Source organism: Vigna umbellata, chromosome 1, assembly GCF_029865625.1.
Source record: "Vigna umbellata cultivar VRB3 chromosome 1, Vumbellata_1.0, whole genome shotgun sequence".
In the NCBI taxonomy this organism is placed as follows: domain Eukaryota; kingdom Viridiplantae; phylum Streptophyta; class Magnoliopsida; order Fabales; family Fabaceae; genus Vigna; species Vigna umbellata.
Genome location: NC_142165.1, coordinates 87,821,903 through 87,843,873, shown reverse-complemented (window position 1 = coordinate 87,843,873; position 21,971 = coordinate 87,821,903). Strand labels below are relative to the sequence as shown.

At 31.4% G+C, this 21,971-nt stretch overlaps 2 protein-coding genes and 1 non-coding gene across 6 annotated transcripts; 2 read left to right on the top strand and 1 right to left on the bottom strand.

Moving 5' to 3' along the window:
* Positions 1-5,935: 5,935 nt before the first annotated feature.
* LOC124826511 (uncharacterized) lies at positions 5,936-10,119 on the top strand. 4 transcript variants are annotated; one of them, XM_047299346.2, is made up of 7 exons: positions 5,936-6,158; positions 6,393-6,494; positions 6,875-6,968; positions 7,378-7,554; positions 8,582-8,680; positions 8,765-9,010; positions 9,582-10,119. In XM_047299346.2, the coding sequence occupies exons 3-7, from the start codon at positions 6,903-6,905 to the stop codon at positions 9,882-9,884; spliced, it is 891 nt and encodes a 296-aa protein (XP_047155302.1). In that variant the 5' UTR covers positions 5,936-6,158; positions 6,393-6,494; positions 6,875-6,902; the 3' UTR covers positions 9,885-10,119. The 4 variants fall into 4 exon arrangements, with proteins under 4 accessions (XP_047155302.1, XP_047155301.1, XP_047155300.1 ...); XM_047299345.2 differs by lacking the exon at positions 6,393-6,494 and having other exon boundaries at positions 6,835-6,968; XM_047299344.2 differs by lacking the exon at positions 6,393-6,494 and having other exon boundaries at positions 5,937-6,158.
* A 2,775-nt stretch (positions 10,120-12,894) lies between these two features.
* Positions 12,895-12,968, top strand: TRNAI-UAU (transfer RNA isoleucine (anticodon UAU)). The gene has a single exon. It is a non-coding gene; the product is annotated as a tRNA-Ile (tRNA).
* Positions 12,969-20,124: 7,156 nt separating this feature from the next.
* LOC124826510 (Putative methyltransferase family protein) lies at positions 20,125-21,251 on the bottom strand. Its single transcript, XM_047299342.2, has one exon. It carries the CDS (start codon positions 21,080-21,082, stop codon positions 20,207-20,209), a length of 876 nt encoding a protein of 291 aa, XP_047155298.1. The 5' UTR covers positions 21,083-21,251; the 3' UTR covers positions 20,125-20,206.
* Between the last annotated feature and the right edge of the window lie 720 nt (positions 21,252-21,971).

Genomic DNA, 21,971 nt, shown 5'->3' with positions numbered 1-21,971 from the left:
AATAGTTATTTTTAAAATACCTCCTTACTAACGACTCTTACCACATAACTCTCCTTGAAATTCTTTCAACACCATCATTATACATGTCTGCAACCATATTATCACTTCAATCAGACACAATAATAATCATAAACATACATAAAGTTTGTTATAAATCTATCTCAAATAGTCAAAGAATAAAAACATATCCAATATACAAACTAATGTCAAACCTTTCACAAAAAGTGGCGCTCATCAATAGTTCTAGCGCTTAGTGTCATCCTTCTTGCAAAACGTTGCATTGAGTGACACTTTCTAGTCCTCAGTGTCTTGGAGTTAAAATTCTCCATACATGCCACACAAAGATGGTGCTCAATAGCACCTTGGCACTATTTAACGCTAATCAATTCGTAAAAAGTGGTGTTCAACAATACAACACCCTAGAGTTCATAGGCCTGCAACAAAAACTGGTGTTCAACGCCACCCTGATATCGCTTAATGTCGTATTAGTTGACAACAAAAACATTTTGTGATTTTAAGGGAACTTTGACTTAATCAATTGCTTAAATTGGTACTCTTTTTCCAGTGAGTTGGTTAAAAACATTTTTTCACATTAAAAATCGTACCAATTTTCCTAATTGCCCAAATGATAAGTTCTCTCAATCACACAAATTAAGCAATAATCAAGCAAAAAACAATCATTCAAACCATACAAATCAATTTAGTCATACACACTAATTAGGTTAATCAACATGCAAAACATCATATTTATCAAACTCACACACACACAAATAACTTGTTTCCATTACCTGACCCAACTCCTTACAAGACCCTAACCAGAAAAGCTTTTTCCAACTTACAGGATGTTCTATCTATACATAGAAACATCACAAGAACGATCAGGACATACTGTTACAATCACTGATTAGTATATACTCGTATAGATGACTAAAATGGTACATGCAAGTAGAAAAAAAGGCTTACATGCAACAGATAACAAAAAAGACAAAGAAGAAAAGGTTGAAACTCAACTTATGAAAATAAAGAAACTAATCAATCTAAATTGAAGAGCTCGTCGCAAGGGTCAATTATATGATCTTGATTCTCCAATCAAACAAACAAAGAGAAAGAAATCTTAAGAAAAAGTTAGAGAAAAGTAATTTCTAGAGGAATAATGTGTTTTAAAATAATAAAATTCATTTATAACAAAGTTATTTATATTAAAATATTTTAATATTAAAATAATCGAGTCTTATTATTTTTAAACCACTATTATTTCTAAAATATCATTTTCTAGGTTTTTAGCATGATAATTTTATTTAAATTTTATTAATAATTAAGATAATTAAATATGTGTTTAATTTTTAATAAATGTCACACATATTTATTAAAAATTATTATTAATATGTAATTAATATTGAAGAGATGTTTTACTTTTTATTTTGAAAATTTAAAATTTTTAGAAGCTTTTTTTAGGATTAATTTTATATTATTGTCAATTTTATTCCTTTTAATAAGTACATGTGACAATTAATAAAAATTAAATATGCATTTAATTATATGATCAAATTTGTTATAACAAGTGTTGTAGTTTTTTTATTATACTAAAAAAAGAAAAGTTAATGCATTGACCAATTATTTACCTTTAAATTTTTTTAACAAAAATAATGTACATTATATGTATATATGTATATATAATCTATATATTTTATCGTAATTTTTTATTGACTAATAATAATTATCTTCAGGTTTATAATAGCATAGTTTTGATGAAATAAAAATTGTATTAGATTAAAAATATAATATTTACACTCTTAACGAGATATTAAATTGACTCATATAGATAAAATATGTTAATAATTTAAAAAATAAGACTTCATTAAAATCGTAAATTAAATTATTAAAATAAATTTAAATATAATAAAAATATAAAGTATATTATTCAACATATTTTAATAATAAAATTTAAAGAGAATATGAAATTATATTTATAAATAAAAATCATACATTAATTTCTTGACTTATTACAATTTTTATATTATTTTTCATACTCTCAACTAAATGTTCAAGAGGAGATATTGTTGATATAGGATTGAGTTTTTGAAAGCGAGTTGTCAAAAGAGATTTTTAACATATTGTTTATATAAAAGCATATTTAAAGTTAGGTAAGAGTTAATGTCACCTCTTTATAAATTTGGTTGTTTTGTACATGGATGGAATGAAGTTTGACATTATAGGAGTTGCATTTGAAGTGGTAAGTTGGTTTGATCATATGTTATATTATATGTTTACATTTGTTCTGTGAATGATTTAGAAGTACAAAATATCTTGAAAATGTTGGAAAACATTTATAAAAGGTTGTGTAATTTAAGTTAAGGGTTGTTTTTATGCCTAACATAACTCAAGCTCATGTAAGGGATAATCAATGTACATTAATTGCACTAATTACCTTATCTCGCTCAAATATCATGGTGAGTAACTCAAGCAATGACTTACAACTTGAGCGAATGAAAGACTAAGACAATTTTTTTCTCCTCTAAAAGCATGTTGCTTAAGCGTTAGATAAGAATACTCAAACAATAAAACTTATTACTTAAGCATTATTTTTTAGCAATCAAGTATGATGTTAAGGCGGTGCACTTATGTTTTGATATGAGAAAGTGTGGAACATATGGCTTGGGCACTTAAGCCTCCTAAAGCAATGAAGTTTTTTCTCAAACTTGTTAGACCAATCTCAACGAGTGGTTGTTACTCAAGTGATAAACGCTTAACCTTTGTTCACTTGAATGGATTTGGAGGAGAGTGATTGAATGAATTTGAGAGGATTTGAAGGTAAACTTTTTGTTGTTTATTTGAGTGGATTTTGGAGGTGAGAGTGGATTTGGAAATAAATTTTTTTAATCTGTCACATCAATCAAATTCTACACTAATTCTCATAAACTTTACTTCCAAACTCACTCTCACTTACCTTCAAAATTCACTCAAATAAACAACAAAAAATTTGTCTTCAAATCCTCTCAAATTCATTCAATCACTCTCCCCCAAATTCATTCAAGTGAACAAAGTCTAAGTGACAAGGTGCTCACCAGAGTATGGGAGCATAAAAAGGTGATGCTCTCGAGTTGCATTCATGCGAGTGGTGAATATATTATATACCTCAAGTACTTTATTCATATTGAAGGTATCCTTTTGAAAACTTGCTCAAGCAAAAGAGTGTTTGGAAAGAGACCACGATATGGTATACATATGATATATGTCTTATGGATGATATGTGTATAAAAGTATGATTAATTATATGTATTTTCAAAGTTATATGATTAATGTTGAGATGAATGATATGTACTCTCTCTGGATGACATTTAGTGGGTGATGGATCCTAGTTGATCACTTATATATATATATATATATATATATATATATATATATATATATATATATATATATATATATATATATATATATATATATATATATATATATATATATATATATATATATATATATATATATAAAGGTTGGTCTTGAATGAGGGATACAGTTTTTGATGGATTTTGTAAGGATAAGCAAAGTGGTATATCTTGGGTGATGGTGATAAACATAGAATTCATACTAATAGAGGCATCTCTTTCTGATTTCATTGTTGTCTAGTCATGTAGGCTAAACTTTTAGATGATGTGATGTTGAAGGATACTTATTAGCAGCAAATGCTTTGTCACACTAATATCATGAACGTAGGTCAACTAAGTATGTAACTAAGTATGTAGGTTTAATATATATCAATTATTAACATCTACTGACATTTTATTTATCTTGATTTAGAGCATTTTGAAAGGCATATCATATTGATATATATAATCAAATTTGATGTCGTATGTATGAAGATATGAACATAATTATGATATTATGTTTTATTTTCATTAACTTACTTTTATTTGTCTGTGCGTAATGTGATGATCAAAGTTAATTTAAAATAAAGGTTGATGTAGATGAAAGGGGAAAGTAAATTTTTAGATAATATAATAGTTTTTAATAGATTTTGACTATGATGTATTATAAATATATGATATACCCATTTCTAAATATAAATATTGTAATAATACGATTAATAAATAATTCTCTTGATTTAACCTACAATATATCTTGAATTTAAAATTATATATATATATATATATATATATATATATATATATATATAAAATTAGACAGTCATTATTTTATTTTAAAAAATTGAGACAATCTATAGTACAGGTATATATACTTCAATTTAAACTTTTATTAAACAATATATACTGTAAAAAAAATATGTAGAATCATCATCTGTTTAAAAAAATATAAAAAAGTGTGATCCCATTGTTTATATTAAAAGAATCTTCCTATAAATTTTTTTATATGTTCTTCGTTTGCTTTAAAGTTTTCCATTTTCATTGTTTCTATCAAAAATAAGTTTTAAACACATTATATTAAGTTATTGTAAATTAATAAAGGCTTGCTATTTTATTTATTATTTTGTAATTTTCTTTATCTTTTTTATATGGGTATATATAGTAGGACTATTAAAAACATAATTTTTGTTATGATATACATAAAGGAAATATTTTACTAGTGTTCAAAAGACGTTGACACTACCATATTTCTTAGAATAAGTCGTACAAATTTCTGGTTAGGTATTGATGCTCAAGGATAATGGTTGAAATATATCTATAAATAGAAAGTTGTGTTCCAAAAGGATGTTTATGAATTAATACATGAGATTAAAATAACATCTAACTAATAAATAAGATCAAAAGAAGATTTACTAAGAAATATATCCTAATTGTATCTTTAGAAGATGTTTATGAACTAATAAATGGGATTAGAAGAATATCTATTTAGAAATATATTCCTAATTGTAAATGAGTAATCTAGAAAAGTGATATGAGTCTATATCATCTTGTAGGAAAAGTTACAACTTAGTAATTTTATCAAATTGAAGTTCATAGTTAACAATTGTTCCAACATTGATTTCATAGAATCAACGTAGACTTGCTTGAAATGGGACCTTTTTTTTATATAGGTGATGGAAGATATGTGTAGATCTCCTTTAACCTTTCCTACTTGCATACGTATTCACCTTTTATTGTGTTTGTTAGTAGCTTTGGGATTCTCGGATCAATTGGGTATATTTAGGTAAAATATATCAATTATTGTAATTAATTTACAATTCTAATTTAAGAATCCAACATTTTCTAAAATTTAAACAACACTTCATTCGTGAATTTTTTATCTCTCCATTAGAATCATTAAACTCAAAAGTTCATATTCACGAGTTTAAAAACTTAACTTGCAAATTTTGAAGATTTTATCTCGTATTAAAATAGTCATTTGGGATAAATAAAGGTAAAGTGATATTAGTTTGCATAACTGTAAAATGAATTAATTTAATTTTATAAATTTTGAAATGATAAATTAAACAGTGAAGTATTGGAAATATCCGAATAAAATTAATTTATAATATATAAATGAATAAATATTACCTAATAAATCAGTATTACAGATAACTTTTTCATTAAAGAATGGATAGTTGGACTAAACCAAATTGACCAACTTATTTTTGTAATATATTAATAACAATTTTAAAAATATATATCCAATAACTTCGCTGATAATTGGAACATAAACTTGTGGATCAGAATCAATTGACTATGCCGGAAACGTTAATTCTAATTGATTTGACACTGTTATTTTTGTGATTCACTGCAAATTTGAAATTTTCAAATTACAAAATAGAGATGATGCTTTGTAGCAGTGGTAGCATCTTTCTTTGGAGAAAAAAACACATGGCTCCCGTGTAGTTTGCTTTAAATAATATTAAATTCAATCTGGCCTGATCTGACTATAATGTAATGAAAAAATGGTGAAGTTATGAAGAAGACGTTAAAGAAGGGAAATAGAAAGCGTAAGTAAGTAGAGACTCGCGAACTAAGTGACACTCGTGTGAGCCAAATCACAAGAGACATGCGCCAGAGTGTGCTTGATTGCGAATCCACCCATCCATCTCACTCATTCTCCACTCACTCAAACGCACACACAATAACAAACACAATGCACGCCCATGCCCACTTCCTAATTCTCTTCTCAAAAACTTCTTCAATCGTATAGCATTACCCTTTCAGCTCCTTCCATACCTTCATTCTCACAAGGTTTGCCTTCCATTTTCATTCTTCACTCTCTGGATCCGATTCTCGAATATTGCTTTATATTCTTTTACTGAGAATCCTTTCTCTTCTCTCTTTTTTTCTTTTTTCTGTTTTACTCTTTTCACCTCTCTCCTGTCACTGCTTCATCAGATTCGAGGCCTTTATATGTGTGCTTCGGTCTTCGCCTTACTCTTATTCTGATTCGTTTTACATTTTATTCCTTCTCGTTTTTGTCAGTCAACGCTGCCGTTTTACGCTAGTGTGTAAAACGGATCGGTTTGAGAAGAGAGAAAAATCAAATTGAGGTTGAAAAGGTTGACCTTCTTCGTGTTGGACTAGGTGAACGGAACATAATTGGTGTCTTTTTTCGGTTTTGTCTTTTGTACGAATAGATCGGTCGATTGCTTATATTTTATGTTGTTAATTAGTTTTTTATGCGGTGAACGAAGGGGCTCCGGCAATGTTTATAAAGAATTGTTAGCTGTTTGGGTATGTAACTGTGCCGTGTTTTGGTTTGGTTGTGATTAAGGTGATGTAGGTACTTGGGATTGAATACAGTGGTTTTGATTTGATTGTTATTGAGGGGAGTTCTTCTTTACGAGGGTTTGATTGTTGCTGACTTCCGGTTATTGTATTCTATGTTTCAACTTTCATGATTTTGTGGGGTTGTTGATTTTAGGCTTGAAGAGGAAGTGTAATCCTGAAGTTTTCTGCTGCAGGTGGAAGCTAGTACATTTGGTGGACAACATGTTCCTTCTTAGAAGGCAAGGCCAAAATCAGCTGGAGAATGATTCCTCAAAACAAGATACAAAGGTATACCTATTTGTTAATTCAGAAGCTCCGTATCAGATCTGGAAAAATCCCAAAGAAGAGTTCTAACAGTACACTCTCTGCAATACACACTCTCTTGTTGATTAAATTTTTTTGAAAACAACAAAATAATATGTGGGGTTCCATGAGTATGAAGTGGATCCCTCACGATTCTGTGGTTTTCAACAACTTTTAGCCAATAATAGAGAATACATCAGAGAACGTGTGTTAGAGAAAGCGTTTCTAACCTTTATGAAATTCCAAATACAAAGTTATTTGAGTCTGTATTATTTATCTTCATCGCAATTGGCATCCATTAAGGATGATGGGAAATTATTAATACTTGTCCATAAAAAAGACATTCATGAATGCTAGCTTTTACGAGGACCAACTGTAACACATCTGTAAACAGGTGAATGAACTCAGGGCTGCTGTTGGGCCCCTCTCTGGTCGTCGACTACTGTATTGCACAGATGCATGTCTAAGGAGATATTTAGAAGCAAGGAATTGGAATGTTGATAAAGCAAAGAAAATGCTGGAGGAAACACTCAAGTGGAGGGCAACTTATAAGCCAGAAGAAATCCGTTGGGTTAGTTTGATTTAACTGACTTTGTTGCCCACATGCTTAATTTGGTGATGCCAAAATTGAAATTGCCTATGATCATTTCATACTTATAGCACTGATCCATGTTGTAAACAATTTCACAAATAAATGATGATCGATCAACATATCAGCATACGGTCTTGATGTTTATCATCTTGTTCTTACCTGTCTTGAGCTGACATAAGGTCCGTGTGTTGTTTTTGTTTTTACTTGTGACAGAAGCAATTCGTTTATATTGTCCTTTTACTGTATGATCTTGTGCAAGATACTTCTCTACAGTCTTTACTGCAAACATCTCCTGTACTTTTTTTTCTTGGAGCAGCATAATTCTTAGTTTATAAATCAATACTTCAGTACTAGATTATTCAATATAAGGGCAAGAACATATACATCTAAATTTTAGAATGTTGAGATTGAGTTGTTTCTTGTGAAATCAATTAAGACCATACATTAGCATAGTAATATATTTAGTTCCAAAATTATGATACGATGACCTCTACATGTGTTTAGTATCTGCTTATTCTGCAAGGACAAAGCCTCTCTTTGTTTCCACTGAAAATATGAAAGAAGGAAATTGAAGCAGCTGAAATGTGAATGATAAATAGAACTTCATCCGTTTGTTTGCATTTTAAAAAGAGTGGGAAATAATAAAATTTCATGGACTCCACATGCAAGGCGTGAAACCGAGTGGATATTACAGCATACACGTACAGTGCAAACACTCCTAATTTTGCCCCTAAATTTCAGATTACGTCCGTTACTACTATATGTTTTAAGAATAAATTATACTATCATATTTCATTCCTTCTTTAATTCTATTCCGCCAAACAATACATTTTCTCTTTGTATTAATTTTATTTCCTATTCTCTTATTTATTTATTTTCTATTTCATACTCCATTCAAATATAGCATCAATGAAACCATCATCAAGTGACAGCCTGTTTATGAATGTTGCCCTTTCATGTACTATATATGCCTTGTATTAACAATTGAATAACCTCCTACATCCAGGCTGAAGTAGCACATGAGGGTGAGACAGGTAAAGTATCCAGAGCTAACTTTCGTGATCGACTTGGGAGGACTGTGCTTATTATGAGGCCAGGAATGCAGGTTTGTACAATCATGTATTTTTAATAGGGCTTCTCTGTACACGACTGGTTAACTTAATCTGTCTAATCTGTTTTCTTTTGTTAGAACACAACATCAGCTGAAGATAATATCAGGCATTTAGTCTATCTATTGGAAAATGCTATCCTAAATCTTCAAGAAGGTCAAGAACAAATGTCGTGGTTGATAGACTTCACAGGATTATCATTGAATACAAATATTTCTGTTAAAACAGCTCGTGATATTATTCACATTTTACAAAATCACTATCCAGAAAGGCTTGCTATTGCTTTCCTGTACAATCCACCAAGAATATTTCAGGCTTTCTGGAAGGTTTGTTCTGCTGCCCTGCAAGTTATATTCCGCCTTCTTTTTCATGGCTATTTAGGAAGTTTGCATTGCATAGCAGTTGTTTCTATAATTTATATTTTACTTTTAAAGACCAGGCAATACTTGGCTTAACCATTTTTTCTTATGTTAATGCTAATGTGTTCTGTCACTTTTATCTTCAGAACATCTGATGATCTTTATGTAATTGAATGTTCAAATCACATAATGTGTGTCAGTTAGGGAAATTTTTGTTGGTTTTCAGCAAAATAAACTATACACTGTAGTTATTCTTGAAAATCAGCCGAGTAGGTAGTGTTGGTCTTTAATATGTTTTTCTTCTTAAGTTCTTTTGTGGATGGGGTCTGGGATCATGTAGAAGGATATATGAAATATACTTAGTTTCTTATCCCCCCATCCTTCTCTTCTGTACTATTTTTCTTCTTCACCACCTTGTCGTATTTAAAATTTTTCATGTTGGTTGACTTCTATGATTGTGCTCTATTTAAGGTTGAATTTGAGCTTTTAACAGTTACCTTTTCCATTTAACAATTTGAAGTTGATCTTATTTTGATAGGCCGTGAGGTTTTTCCTGGATCCGAAGACAGTCCAGAAGGTGAAGTTTGTTTATCCTAATAATAAGGACAGTGTGGAACTAATGCAATCACTCTTCGACCTAGATAACCTTCCAAGTGAATTTGGAGGGAAAACAAGTTTAATGTATGACCATGAAGAGTTCTCACGGTTGATGACTGAGGATGATGTGAAAACTGCTAAGTTCTGGGGAATTGACCAGAAGCCTTTCAACCCTCCTAAGAAAGGGCATGCTGGAGCAGAGGTGGCACCAGAACCCGTGTCTGTTCAGACAGTAGGTAGTTAGTTAGTTGAGCTACTTTTAAAACTGTAGTCATTTATAAACTGAAGTGACTACATATCTGAATCATTAATTCAGTGGCTAATTTAAGGAGCCGAATAAGCGTTATTTTGTATCTTTCAACTTTTTAACCATTTATGGCGATAGCTGCCATAGTCCTCGACTTTTAGGTAACCGAACTAAAATTCAGACTATATATGTCAATTCTCCAATCCTGTGCAAAGTTAATTTCTTGTTGCTAGCTTGTCCTTGTGCCTATTCAAGCTAATACAAAGTATACAAAAATCATTGATCCTAAGCAGAGAAATGGATGGCAAATGATTGAAATTGATTTTTCTTCTTCATTAGGATACGACGTAATGCGATTTTAAATGCCAACTCAAATTTAAAACTATATTTAATTTGTTTTCCTGTCTATTTAAATCTCATCTCATTATTTTGATGCATTAGAATTTTATTAATTTTAAATTGATTTAAATTCATGTTTTGTACTTTATTTATTAGAATTCAGTTTTATATTAAAAATATTTTAAATTTTTAATGTTGATGTATTAAAATAGTGTAGAACAATTTTATATGTTTCACCAATTAAAATCAATGTTAAAATGCCTTTTAAATGAATTATTATAGAGACAGTGAATAAATGTGATTGAAAGATAGAAATTAAAATTAAAGTTAGTTTTCTTTATAATATTAAATGATACATTAGTTTTCTTTATTTTTAGAATAAAATAAAACATTTATTCTTTATATAGAACACTTAGAACATGTTTGGTAAAAACTTGATTACAAGATAGTTGCTGCTACCTTCTAGATGATAAGTTAGCTTCTTAAATTAAAGTGTTTGGTGAATTAACTGATAAATTAGTTAATATATGTAAAATAACAAAAGAAATATGTAAATGAAAGTTGTCTTTTCTAGATGAAAATATATTATTATGTCATTATAATTTTATATTTTCTAAAATAATTAAATTATTAATAAAAAAAATTAGATTTAATTAAAAAATTTAGATTTAATTAAAATTTTAGTCTAGTATAAATTTGGGTATTTTTAACTGAATCTTTTTTTATTTTTATTTTTTTGCCAATTAGATACTCCGAATTTATTAAGTTTTTTTATCTATTAGATATTCAAAAAATTTATATATTTCAATTGAGTCTCTGCAATTTATTTTTCATTATCTGGATAATATAATTGTCTTTCCATTTTACTTACATGTATTCATATATTAAGAAATTTGATGTTTAATAAAATGAAAATTTAAAATTTAATTAAACTATTTTTTTAATAATTTTATTTATTTTAAAAATTTTATAATTTTATTTTATTCAAACAAGTTATTTTATTTAAATAAGTTGATGTGATAAATATTGATCAATTTTTATTTTTATACTTTTATAAATTTAATTTTTGTTATTTTTACATTTAAACTGTTATATTGATCAATTTTAATTTTAATTCTTAGTGTTGATAAAACTATTTTATAAACTAGTTAAATAAATTAATATGTAGGTTATTGGTCTTATCAAATACACTCTTACTGTCACTTAATCCTTATATTAAATTATTAATAAAACTAACTAATTAAATTTTCAATGATACTATTTTCTTAATTTTAAAAACCTTAAAAGTTTTAAAATCTTAAAGTCTATATATATAATATTATTTAGTACATATAATAATATAATCTTAATAGAAAAAGAAATCGGTATTATTAAAATGCTTCTGAAATTAAATTCCCACTATAACAGTAAATAAAATTTTATTAAATATAATATGCTTCTACTTTTTTAATTTAAACATTTTAGTCTATGCATAATAAAAAAATGTAATATATTAATATGTTGGGATTATTAATATTCTATTCTTAATAATACAATTTAGACTAAAATAATAATGACTTATGTTTCATTATCGCAATAACCAATCTTAAATTATGATGAATTTTTTTTTACCAAAACAACTATTATATTAAATTATATATATATATATATATATATATATATATATATATATATATATATATATATATATATATATATATATATATATTATGATAAAAAAATTATTTTATTTTATTTAGTAAGTGAGTTTATGGTTTATTTTGTGAGAATTAGTGTACAGTTGGAAATCTATTGAAAGCTAAGCTTGTGGCTATTCATGAAAGCTTGAATTTTTCACGCTCTCATCACGTATGATGTAAAAAGTTGCCACTGTATAAGACTTTCTGAAAGAGAACTAACATATTCAATTTGTTCTAAAAACTACATTGTTTTGAACTAAAATCAAATATTAAGCGGTCTGAAACATCTTTTAAAATAATTTAGTTCTTACACAATTCTATTTCGAAGTCGAGATTAAAAGAATTAAATGTATTTTTAGTTAGTATAATTCAATGAATTTCTGTTCATTTTTCTAAAATTGAAAATAACTATTTTTTAAATCTCCAACGAAAGGTTAACTAACTATCACAAGTGTTAATTACTGGTGTTGTAAAATACTATCTTCATTAGAAAAATCTAAAGATGAATTTAAGTTGTTTAAAATAAATTTTATTTTTAAATATTCTAAAATGAATGTTTTAAATAGTTGTTTCAAAGTTAAAGAGAATAAAAACCAAATAAAAATATCTTACATAGATTAAAACTAAAAATTGCTCCCTAAAATAAGTACTAAAGATCTATTATATAGAAATCTATTTAAATACACGCATAAATTAACTAAATCAATCAATTTAAACAATTTTTTAATTCATAAAAAAAAACTTAAAATCCATCATTTAAAATGTTCAATTTCACTTAAATTATTTAGACGTCTACAATTCAGTTTTTTTCATTTGTAATATTGTATTAATTTTTCTACAAATAAAACTATTATATTAATTGGTAAAATTAGTCGGTCTTAGTAAAGTAATTTAGATTGGATTTGATAAGTTTTTTTTTTTAAATAAATAAATAAATGAATTTTAATTATTATGTAATTACATATTTATAAGCATATTAAAAATAAAAGGGTCCCGTAGCTCAGTTGGTTAGAGCGTTGGTCTTATGAGCCGAAGGTCGCGGGTTCGAGCCCCGCCGGGACCATCTTTCACTTATAATTTTGTTTCGATGTCTTTTTATTTTTATTTCAGTCATGTTATTTTATTTTAAAATTTTACAAAATTTCATTTTAAACACGTTTCAAATGCACTAATTCATATAGGAAAAAGGACTATGCTATTTTAACAACGATTTTTTGACAACATCATGTGTCATGATTCCATTGGTCCGTTTTCAATTTTTTTTTTTAAAAGTTTGGTTGAAACTGAGTAGCGTTTCTCAAATTTGAGATTTCAAATATACCCCTGACACTATTTCATTCATAATCAACGTTCTCTCTTATTTCCCTCGTTGTGTCTCTTCATTTACCGTTCTCGCTCTTGGTTCTCTCTCTCCCTCCATTTTTGTTTTCTCTTCAAGGTTTCGTGAAGGTCGTCTTCTTCGTTAAGGTTGTTGTACGAAATGGCAACGTCCCCGTGAGCATGGTCCGTCGAGCAAGGTAAATGTTTTCTCCTACCATTTCCTTCATTGCATTTTCGGTTTGGGTTTGGGTTTGTGTTGTTTTCATTTTTGGGTTTTGGTGTTTTGCTCATTTTGTTTTGGCTGATGCAATTGACCGTTGTCACTCTTTTTCAAAAAAGTATATTTATACTTTGAACGAACGTATGAAGATGTATGTGAGGGTTGGATCACGAAGGCGTTACAAGAGCAGAGCGCTTAAGACTCTGTACATTGGAAATTGAGTGCTTAGAATAAAAAATGAGTGATAATTGTAATGATTTGTTTAAAGAAAGTTATGCAACAATGTACTTAGATGAACAAAGTAGTGTAATGTAACCTATTTTGTTCAATGTTATAAAAGATACATCTTTGCTTCCGTTAAATATTGTTAATGTTAGTTGAAATGTTATTCCCTTCGTTATTGTCATTGTGAAATGAGGTTTTGTTTGGAATGTTAATGAATAAAGTGGCCACTTTGATTGAGTATTCATGTTTGTGATGGATAAATGAAACCATGCTTGTGACATGATGAACTTAGCAGAAGTTCTGAAACTTTTGCACCAAAAAACACACTTGTAATCGTTTACAAGTGCTTGGTAAACGATTACACGAACAAAATCTGGGTTTTGTACAAAAACTTGTACTATAGGAGCCAATTGTGGTAACCTAGATGACCATAGTCAAAATTTTTAATTTGTTGGCATAAATTCAATGGTTTTCACTCGACTTTGTTGTTTAAGTGTGAGTAGAGGCTGGAAAGTCATGTTTGGACACCCCATGATTGAGGAAATGAACAATGTTTATGAGATTAGCAACTTAGGTGATGTCCTGAAACTTATGCACCAAAAAACACACTTGTAATCGTTTACAGGTGCTTGGAAAATTATTACACGAACAAAATCTGGATTTTGTACAAAAACTTTTACTCTAGGAGCCAGTTGTGGTAACCTAGGTGACCATAGTCAAAATTTTTAATTTTTTGGCATAAGTTCAGTGGTTTTCACTTGATTTTGTAGTTTAAGTGTGAGTAAAGATTGGGAAGTCTTTATTGGGCACCCCACGAATAAGGAAAGGAACAATGTTTATGAGATAAGTACTTTGGTGAGATCCTGAAACTTCTGCACCAAAAAACACACTTGTAATCGTTTACAGGTGCTTGGTAAATGATTACACGAACAAAATCTGGGTTTTGTACAGAAACTTGTACTGTAGGAGCCCGTTGTGGTAACCTAGGTGACTATAGTCTAAATTTTTTATTTTTTGGCATAAGTCCAGTGGTTTTCACTTGATTTTGTTGTTTAAGTGTGAGTAGAGGCTCGAAAGTCATGTTTGGACACCCCATAATTGAGGAAAGGAACAATGTTTATGAGATGAGCAACTTAGGTGATGCCTGAAACTTCAGCACCAAAAAACACACTTGTAATTGTTTACAGGTGCTTTGTAAACGATTACACGAACAAAATCTGGGTTTTGTATAGAAACTTGTACTGGAGAAGCCAACTGTGGTAACCTAGGTGACCATAGTCAAAATTTGTAATTTTTTGGCATAAGTCTAATGGTTTTCACTTGATTTTTTTGTTTAAGTGTGAGTAGAGGTTGGGAAGTCTTTATTGGGCACCCCATCATTAAGGAAAGGAACAATCTTTATGAGATGAGCAACTTAGGTGATGTCTTGAAACTTCTGCACCGAAAAACACACTTGTAATTGTTTACAGGTGCTTTGTAAACGATTACACGAACAAAATCTGGGATTTGCACAAAAACTTGTACTACAGGAGCCAGTTGTGGTAACCTAGGTAACCATAGTCTAAATTTGTAATTTTTTGGCATAAATCCAATGGTTTTCACTTGATTTTGTTGTTTAAGTGTGAGTAGAGCCTGGGAAATCATGTTTGGACACCCCATGATTGAGGAAAGGAACAATGTTTATGAGATGAGCAACTTAGGTGAAGTCCTGAAACTTCTGCACCAAAAAACACACTTGTAATTGTTTACAGGTGCTTGGTAAACGATTACACAAACAAAATATGGGTTTTGTACAGAAACTTGTACTGTAGGAGCCAGCTGTGGTAACCTAGGTGACCATAGTCAAAATTTTTAATTTTTTGGCATAAATTCAATGGTTTTCACTCGATTTTGTTGTTTAAGTGTGAGTAGAGGCTGGGAAGTCATGTTTGGACACCCCATGATTGAGGAAAGGAACAATGTTTATTTGATGAGCAACTTAGTTGATGTTCTGAAACTTCTGCACCAAAAAACACACTTGTAGTCGTTTACATGTGCTTGGTAAACGATTATCGAACAAAATCTGGATTTTGTACAGAAACTTGTACTCTAGGAGTCAGCTATGGTAACCTAGGTGACCATAGTAAAAATTTTTAATTTTTTGGCATAAGTCGAGTGATTTTCACTTGATTTTGTTGTTTAAGTTTTAGTAGAGGCTGAGAAGTCATGTTTGGGCACCCCATGATTGAGGAAAGGAACAATGTTTGGGCACCACCTAGGTTACAAGTGTGTTTTTTGGTGCAGAAGTTTCAGGATTTCACTTAAGTTGATAAACCATTGGATTAATTTAAAAGACTTATTAATATTGTGTGTTCCTTTGTCATCAAAACACACACAACGTAAATAAAATAACATTATACATAAAGTAATCATGAAAGTTATGATCTTATTGCAATAACAATTTGTACATATATGTCATTGCTTTTTACAATGTGTACATATAACAATCTTATTGGAAAAAAATTCATCTTCCTCTAAATACAAACAAAATTTTTACAAATGGAAACAATCCTAGACCACCTATTTCTAAACCTGTTGTCATGAACACATCAAAAACAATAAATGAGACCAATTGTTGACTATCTCTAAAACTAACATCATGCCCAACCCAGTGTTGGACCATCACCTTCAATAATTTGAAATTCACCTCCAAATGGCTCAGAATATGCAAACACCACCTAAATGAAGTCATCTTAATGCGCTCTACATGAGCGTGTCCTAGTAAGTTATTCATTTCAACAATGATGGATGAATCCATTGAGATACGAAGGCGTCATTACAAAACATTAACAAAAAATTATTATTAACTAAGATTCAGAGAATAACACATCATCTATAAAAATAAAAAATTACATTTCATCTTACATTTCCTTTTTGGGATGTCATTAGACCTGCAGTTATAACATAAACAAAACAACAATCCACAATGAGAAGATTCTTAGGGTTACCGAAACACGAAAACGCCAATCTCTGGAAATTTTTCATCAATCTTTTTCCATTGGGGTGAATCAGCAGGGTATCGAAGAAGATTATCGCACTTTCTTTCGTCAAAGTGTCATTTAAGGTTCTTTGCATCTTCTTTAACAGAAAACATACATTTGAACCTAGGTATTATAGGCAAATACCACATCACCTTAGCAGGTGCACCATCATTACCTTCATCAGCAGTGTTTCTGTCATATTTCTTTTTAAAACGGGATAAACCACATGTTGAACAATACTTTAGCGAAGCAAACTCCTTTGTGTACAAAACACAATCATTAGGACAAGCATGTATCTTTTGATATTCAAGACCCATTGGACATAAACAAATTTTTGCCTCGTAATTATGAATAGGTAGAGTATTATTTTCTGGAAGCATCTCCTTCAACAACTCCAACAACTCGGTGAAACTTTTATCGATCCATCCATTCCTTGTTTTTAAACTAAACAACTTTAAAGTTGTAGACAGACGTGTAAAGTTCGAGCATCCGGGGAACAACAGTTGCTCTGAATCATTTATAAGATAATCATACAAATTAGCTCTTCCAAAATTATCTTCACCGACATCACGTATCATGTCCTCTAAATAATCACTCATCCATTCTTCCACATAATCTGTTCCTCGTGACGTGGTAGGCTGGTCCAATACTTCTCCATTTCAAGTCCAAACAGTATAAGTCCTCATGATGCCGAACATGAATAGATGGTCACGCACATTGCCTAAGTCTTGTCATATTTGATTAAGACAACGCACACAAGGACAAAAATATGTCCCGTTCACAGACTTAGCATTTTGTTGAATGTATTGCAAGAACTCCGAAACACCCTTATCATATTCTTCACTGATGCGACGTTCATTCATCTAGCTTCGATCCATTCTATGTTCGTCAAATCATCAGTTTAAGTTTTTAACTCTCACAAGGTTAGGCCCTCCCATTCAAAAAAAAATAATTTTCATAATTTGCTAAGACACGTGCAAAGAAGTCTACATCATAAATTTGATAAAATTTCGGCAGCATTTCGCATTGGTCTCCGAAATACACGAAATGAGAGTAGTCAACGATGACCACAATCAAATATGCATCCGGAGAACAACACAAATACTGAACCGAAAGTTTATCAATCTTATCCATAGACTCCAACTTACATGTTATTGCAAATTATGAAAATTAATTTTCTCAAACTGTCCAATCGGACAATTCAAAATTTAACACAAACGATTAAAAGATTAATCGTTTGTGTTAAATTTCAAACGGGAACTAAGGGTCACTCAATGATTTGATACTTATAATCTAACATGAAAATAATAACACAACTAATACATGCATATTCAAAAGCCAATAACACATGCAGACCTTAAAGTCAAAAACATGCATACACAAAACCCAATAACATGCGTACAAAACAATTATTAACGAAGAAGCTAACCTGAAGAGCAGATTCCAAATGAAATGGAGGGAAATGGAGGAGTGCACGACCTAAAACATAGGCCAAAAACAGTAAACAACGCCGCCCAAGAACACGCAAGAAACTACACCAAAACGCACCAAAAATGATTTTTAATCGGTCCAAATGAAAGATATTTCATCACAGAACAATTTAATTGGATTAAAAATAAATTTAAATGGTCCAAAACAGAGAAAAACCAACCTGGAAATGCAATGCGCAGAGAGAAATCGCGGGGAAGACGATGAATAGTGAGCGTAACTCCTCGTGGGTTCGCGTTTTAGTATAAATGCCACTAGACGTCCGTTACTGGAAGGCCCCGACGTCTATAATATTATAGACGTTGGGGCAGTAACTAATATGACGTGTTTTGGTTTTAAATATTGATATTCGCGGGGGGCTTTAAACGTCCGTTAGAGGGGCACCGACGTCTATAATACTATAGACGTTCGTCCCCCCACAATGGACGTTTAAGAGGCTGAACACCATTAACTCTTCAACTACCCTGTCAGCAACGTAGACGTCCGTTCTAGAGGGGGTCGGACGTCTATAATATTATAGACGTCGGGGCCCCCAGAACGGACGTTTAAGCGGTTGAACACCATTAACTCTTCAACTACCCTGTCAGCAACTTAGACGTCCGTTCTGGAGGGGGCCGGACGTCTATAATATTATAGACGTCGGGGCCCCCAGAACGGATGTTTAAGTGACTGAACACCATTAACTCTTCAACTACCCTGTCAGCAACTTAGACGTCTGTTCTAGTAAGGCTCCGATGTCTATAATATTATAGACGTCCGGCCCCCTCCAGAACGGACGTCTAAGTTGCTGACAAGAAAGTTGAAGAGTTCATTGCTTCAGCCTTTTAAACGTTCGTTAGAGGGGTCCCGACGTCTATAATATTATAGACGTCCGGTCCCCTCCAGAACGGACGTCTAAGTTGTTGATAGGGAAGTTGAAGAGTTCATTGCTTCAGCCTTTTAAACGTCCGTTAGAGGGGCCCCGACGTCTATAATATTATAGACGTCCGTCCCCCTCCAGCACCGACGTCTACAGTCCCACTTATTTACGGATATGTCACCGGTCAATTATTTACGTTGGGGTTTTTGCGGACGGACATCTATTGGGTGACGTTAAAGGTCAATTCTGTACTAGTGTGAAAAAGATGGTTAAGGTTCGTGCACTTCTACTTACAAAAAAACACCACGACAACGATAATACCAATGCTCCACAGGGACGTCGAAGACTACTTCGATGTTGCACAAGAAGGAGGTCTGAAACACCGAGAAGGCACAAGACGCCAGTAGGGTTTCAACACCATAAAGATGAGATAACGAGAGAGATGAGAGAATGAAAAAGATGAGAGAACGAAAGAGATGAAAGAACGCGAGAGATGAGAAAGGATAACTGGGAACGAAAAAAGAATGAAAAAAAGTGAAACAAAATTTCGTAAATTTCCTTTTCAATTTTACCCTCGCCTAATCAATTGCATATTATTAGGTTTAATGTCTCAATAGGTCCCTATTTTTGTTCAGAATTTGAAATAGATCCTTTTATTTTTTGGCGTCTCAATTAGGTCCTTATTTTTGTTAATTTGATGCAAATAAATCCTTTCCGTCAATTTCATCAAACGACGTTAATGAATGTGTGACGTGGCCTTACACGTGTCAATACTGTCCTCAGGCCACGTAACACATTCATTAACGTCGTTTGATGAAATTGACGGAAAGGATTTATTTGCATCAAATTAACAAAAATAAGGACTCAATTGAGACGCCAAAAAATAAAGGGACCTATTTCAAATTCTGAACAAAAATAGGGACCTATTCAAACATTAAACCCATATTATTATTTTTTTCAACTTCAGCAGCCAATAGCCAAGCCAATGGCCAACCGCCACATGCGCATTGTCAAATCGTTGGTAAAAAAAAGAACGTTGTTAAAAGAAGGTTTTTTTTCTTCTAGGAAAAGGACTAAACAAGAAAAATGAGGAGATAAAAGATCCCTTTGCAATGAACAATTTCCTCGACAAACTGCATTACAAAATCTTGATGATAGAAAACACGGAGCTAACTCTTCCCAACGAAACGATAAACAACAACGCCAACCCTAGATCCATCACAAGGAGGATCAGTATGCAAAACATCAACATGAAAGTGCTTTTTTGCCTTCCTAAAAAACGCCGATTCCTTCTTCCACCTTCTCAAGTGAGCCATCAAAAACATCATCTTCTCCTTCCGCTCTCTCACCGCACCTTCTGTTAGCATCATCAAACGCAGGGTTTCCAGCAGAGGCTCATAAAGGTGATCGTGATACACTACATCCGACGCTACAATAAGATCGAAATCCCGTCCGATCGCTTCCACGTCATCAGCGTGGCCCCACCTCAGAGGCGCAACTGTTAATTCCCCGCCTCTGGGCCCCACAACCCCCGCGTTTGCGTCCGCGTTGAATTTCAGATTGGGAACTACGTGAGGAAGGTCCGTCAGGGTCACGTGGCCGCCGAGAGTTGCGGCAGCGACGATTCCAACGATGCCCGTGCCGGAACCGAGCTCGAGGATCCTGAGACGGCCATTGAGCGCGGCGGAGAGAGGGCTGGATGAAGGGTCAGCGCGGTAGCGATCGAGTAGGGAGACGAGAGAGGTGGCGGCGGGCCAGAGCTGGAAGGAGAGGCCCTCGGAAGGTAGCTGACGAATGGTGAGCGTTGATTGAATCGAAGAGAGAAAATGGTTCTGGAGCAGGTGGTGATTGGGTGCAGCCTCGTGTAGGGTAGTGGAGGTTCCGTGTTTGTCGTGATCCTCTAGGAGGAGCATTGTGAAGGGGTTTATTATCTGGTCTTCCTCATTTTCTTGAGTGGCCATTCTTTTCGAGCTCAGCCGTTGAAGTTTTTGACTTAGGGATTGCGCCGTCGCGCGAGGACGTAGGGCAATTTTCTGCGTCCCCATTTATGTGTTTATATTCAAAGCGAATTAATCTTACTGTTTTTGTCTATTTTATTTTTACCAATTTTATTTTTCAATTTATAAGATGCTGGGAATTTTGCAGACAGGTAGAGATGTCACCGTTAAAGTGAAATTATTACAAAATTTCTTTAATTATGATGATTTAAAAGAAATCGGAGAGGGTCTTAGTTGTATGACGCTTTTTCTATGTAAGAGTTAAATACTATGTGATATTTTTTATAGAGTAAATTTGATTATTTTAAAATTGTAATAAAGATAAAAATATAGTAGTTAAATATTATTTATTAATTTAAAAGACAAACTTTTAGTTAAATTATCCATTGTATTTTATAGTTTATTTTATGTGTTATTAATGTAAAAGACTTATATACTTATTCATAAAACTTTATATAGTTGTCGCATTAGTAAATATGACAAAAATGAGAAAATGTTAACATTTATTGAATGTATATACAAAAATATTTATGCTAACGGTGTACATAAATGGTTTCATATTTTTTTAAAAATAATTTAACTAAGTCACACTAAATGTTTTCTCGAATATATCATAGTGAAAAATTATTTCAAACTTCGCCTATTTAATATCAAAGAAAAAGGCAATTAGTCATTGAAGTTGACATTTAATTTAGACTTTTTAATAGAATTCCATTTACTTAATTAATACTTATCATTCAACATTTTATACTGTCAGCTACTTAAAACTAAGTTTTTACACAAATTTTAAAATAATTACGATCAAATTCAATAAATTTAAGCAGTTTTATTTATTCATAACAAGATTAAGGATAGTAATAGAAATAAAAAAATATAAAAAAATAAAAAAACAAAAAAAACTCCGCAAATTTCATATATATTTTCGCTTATAATTTCT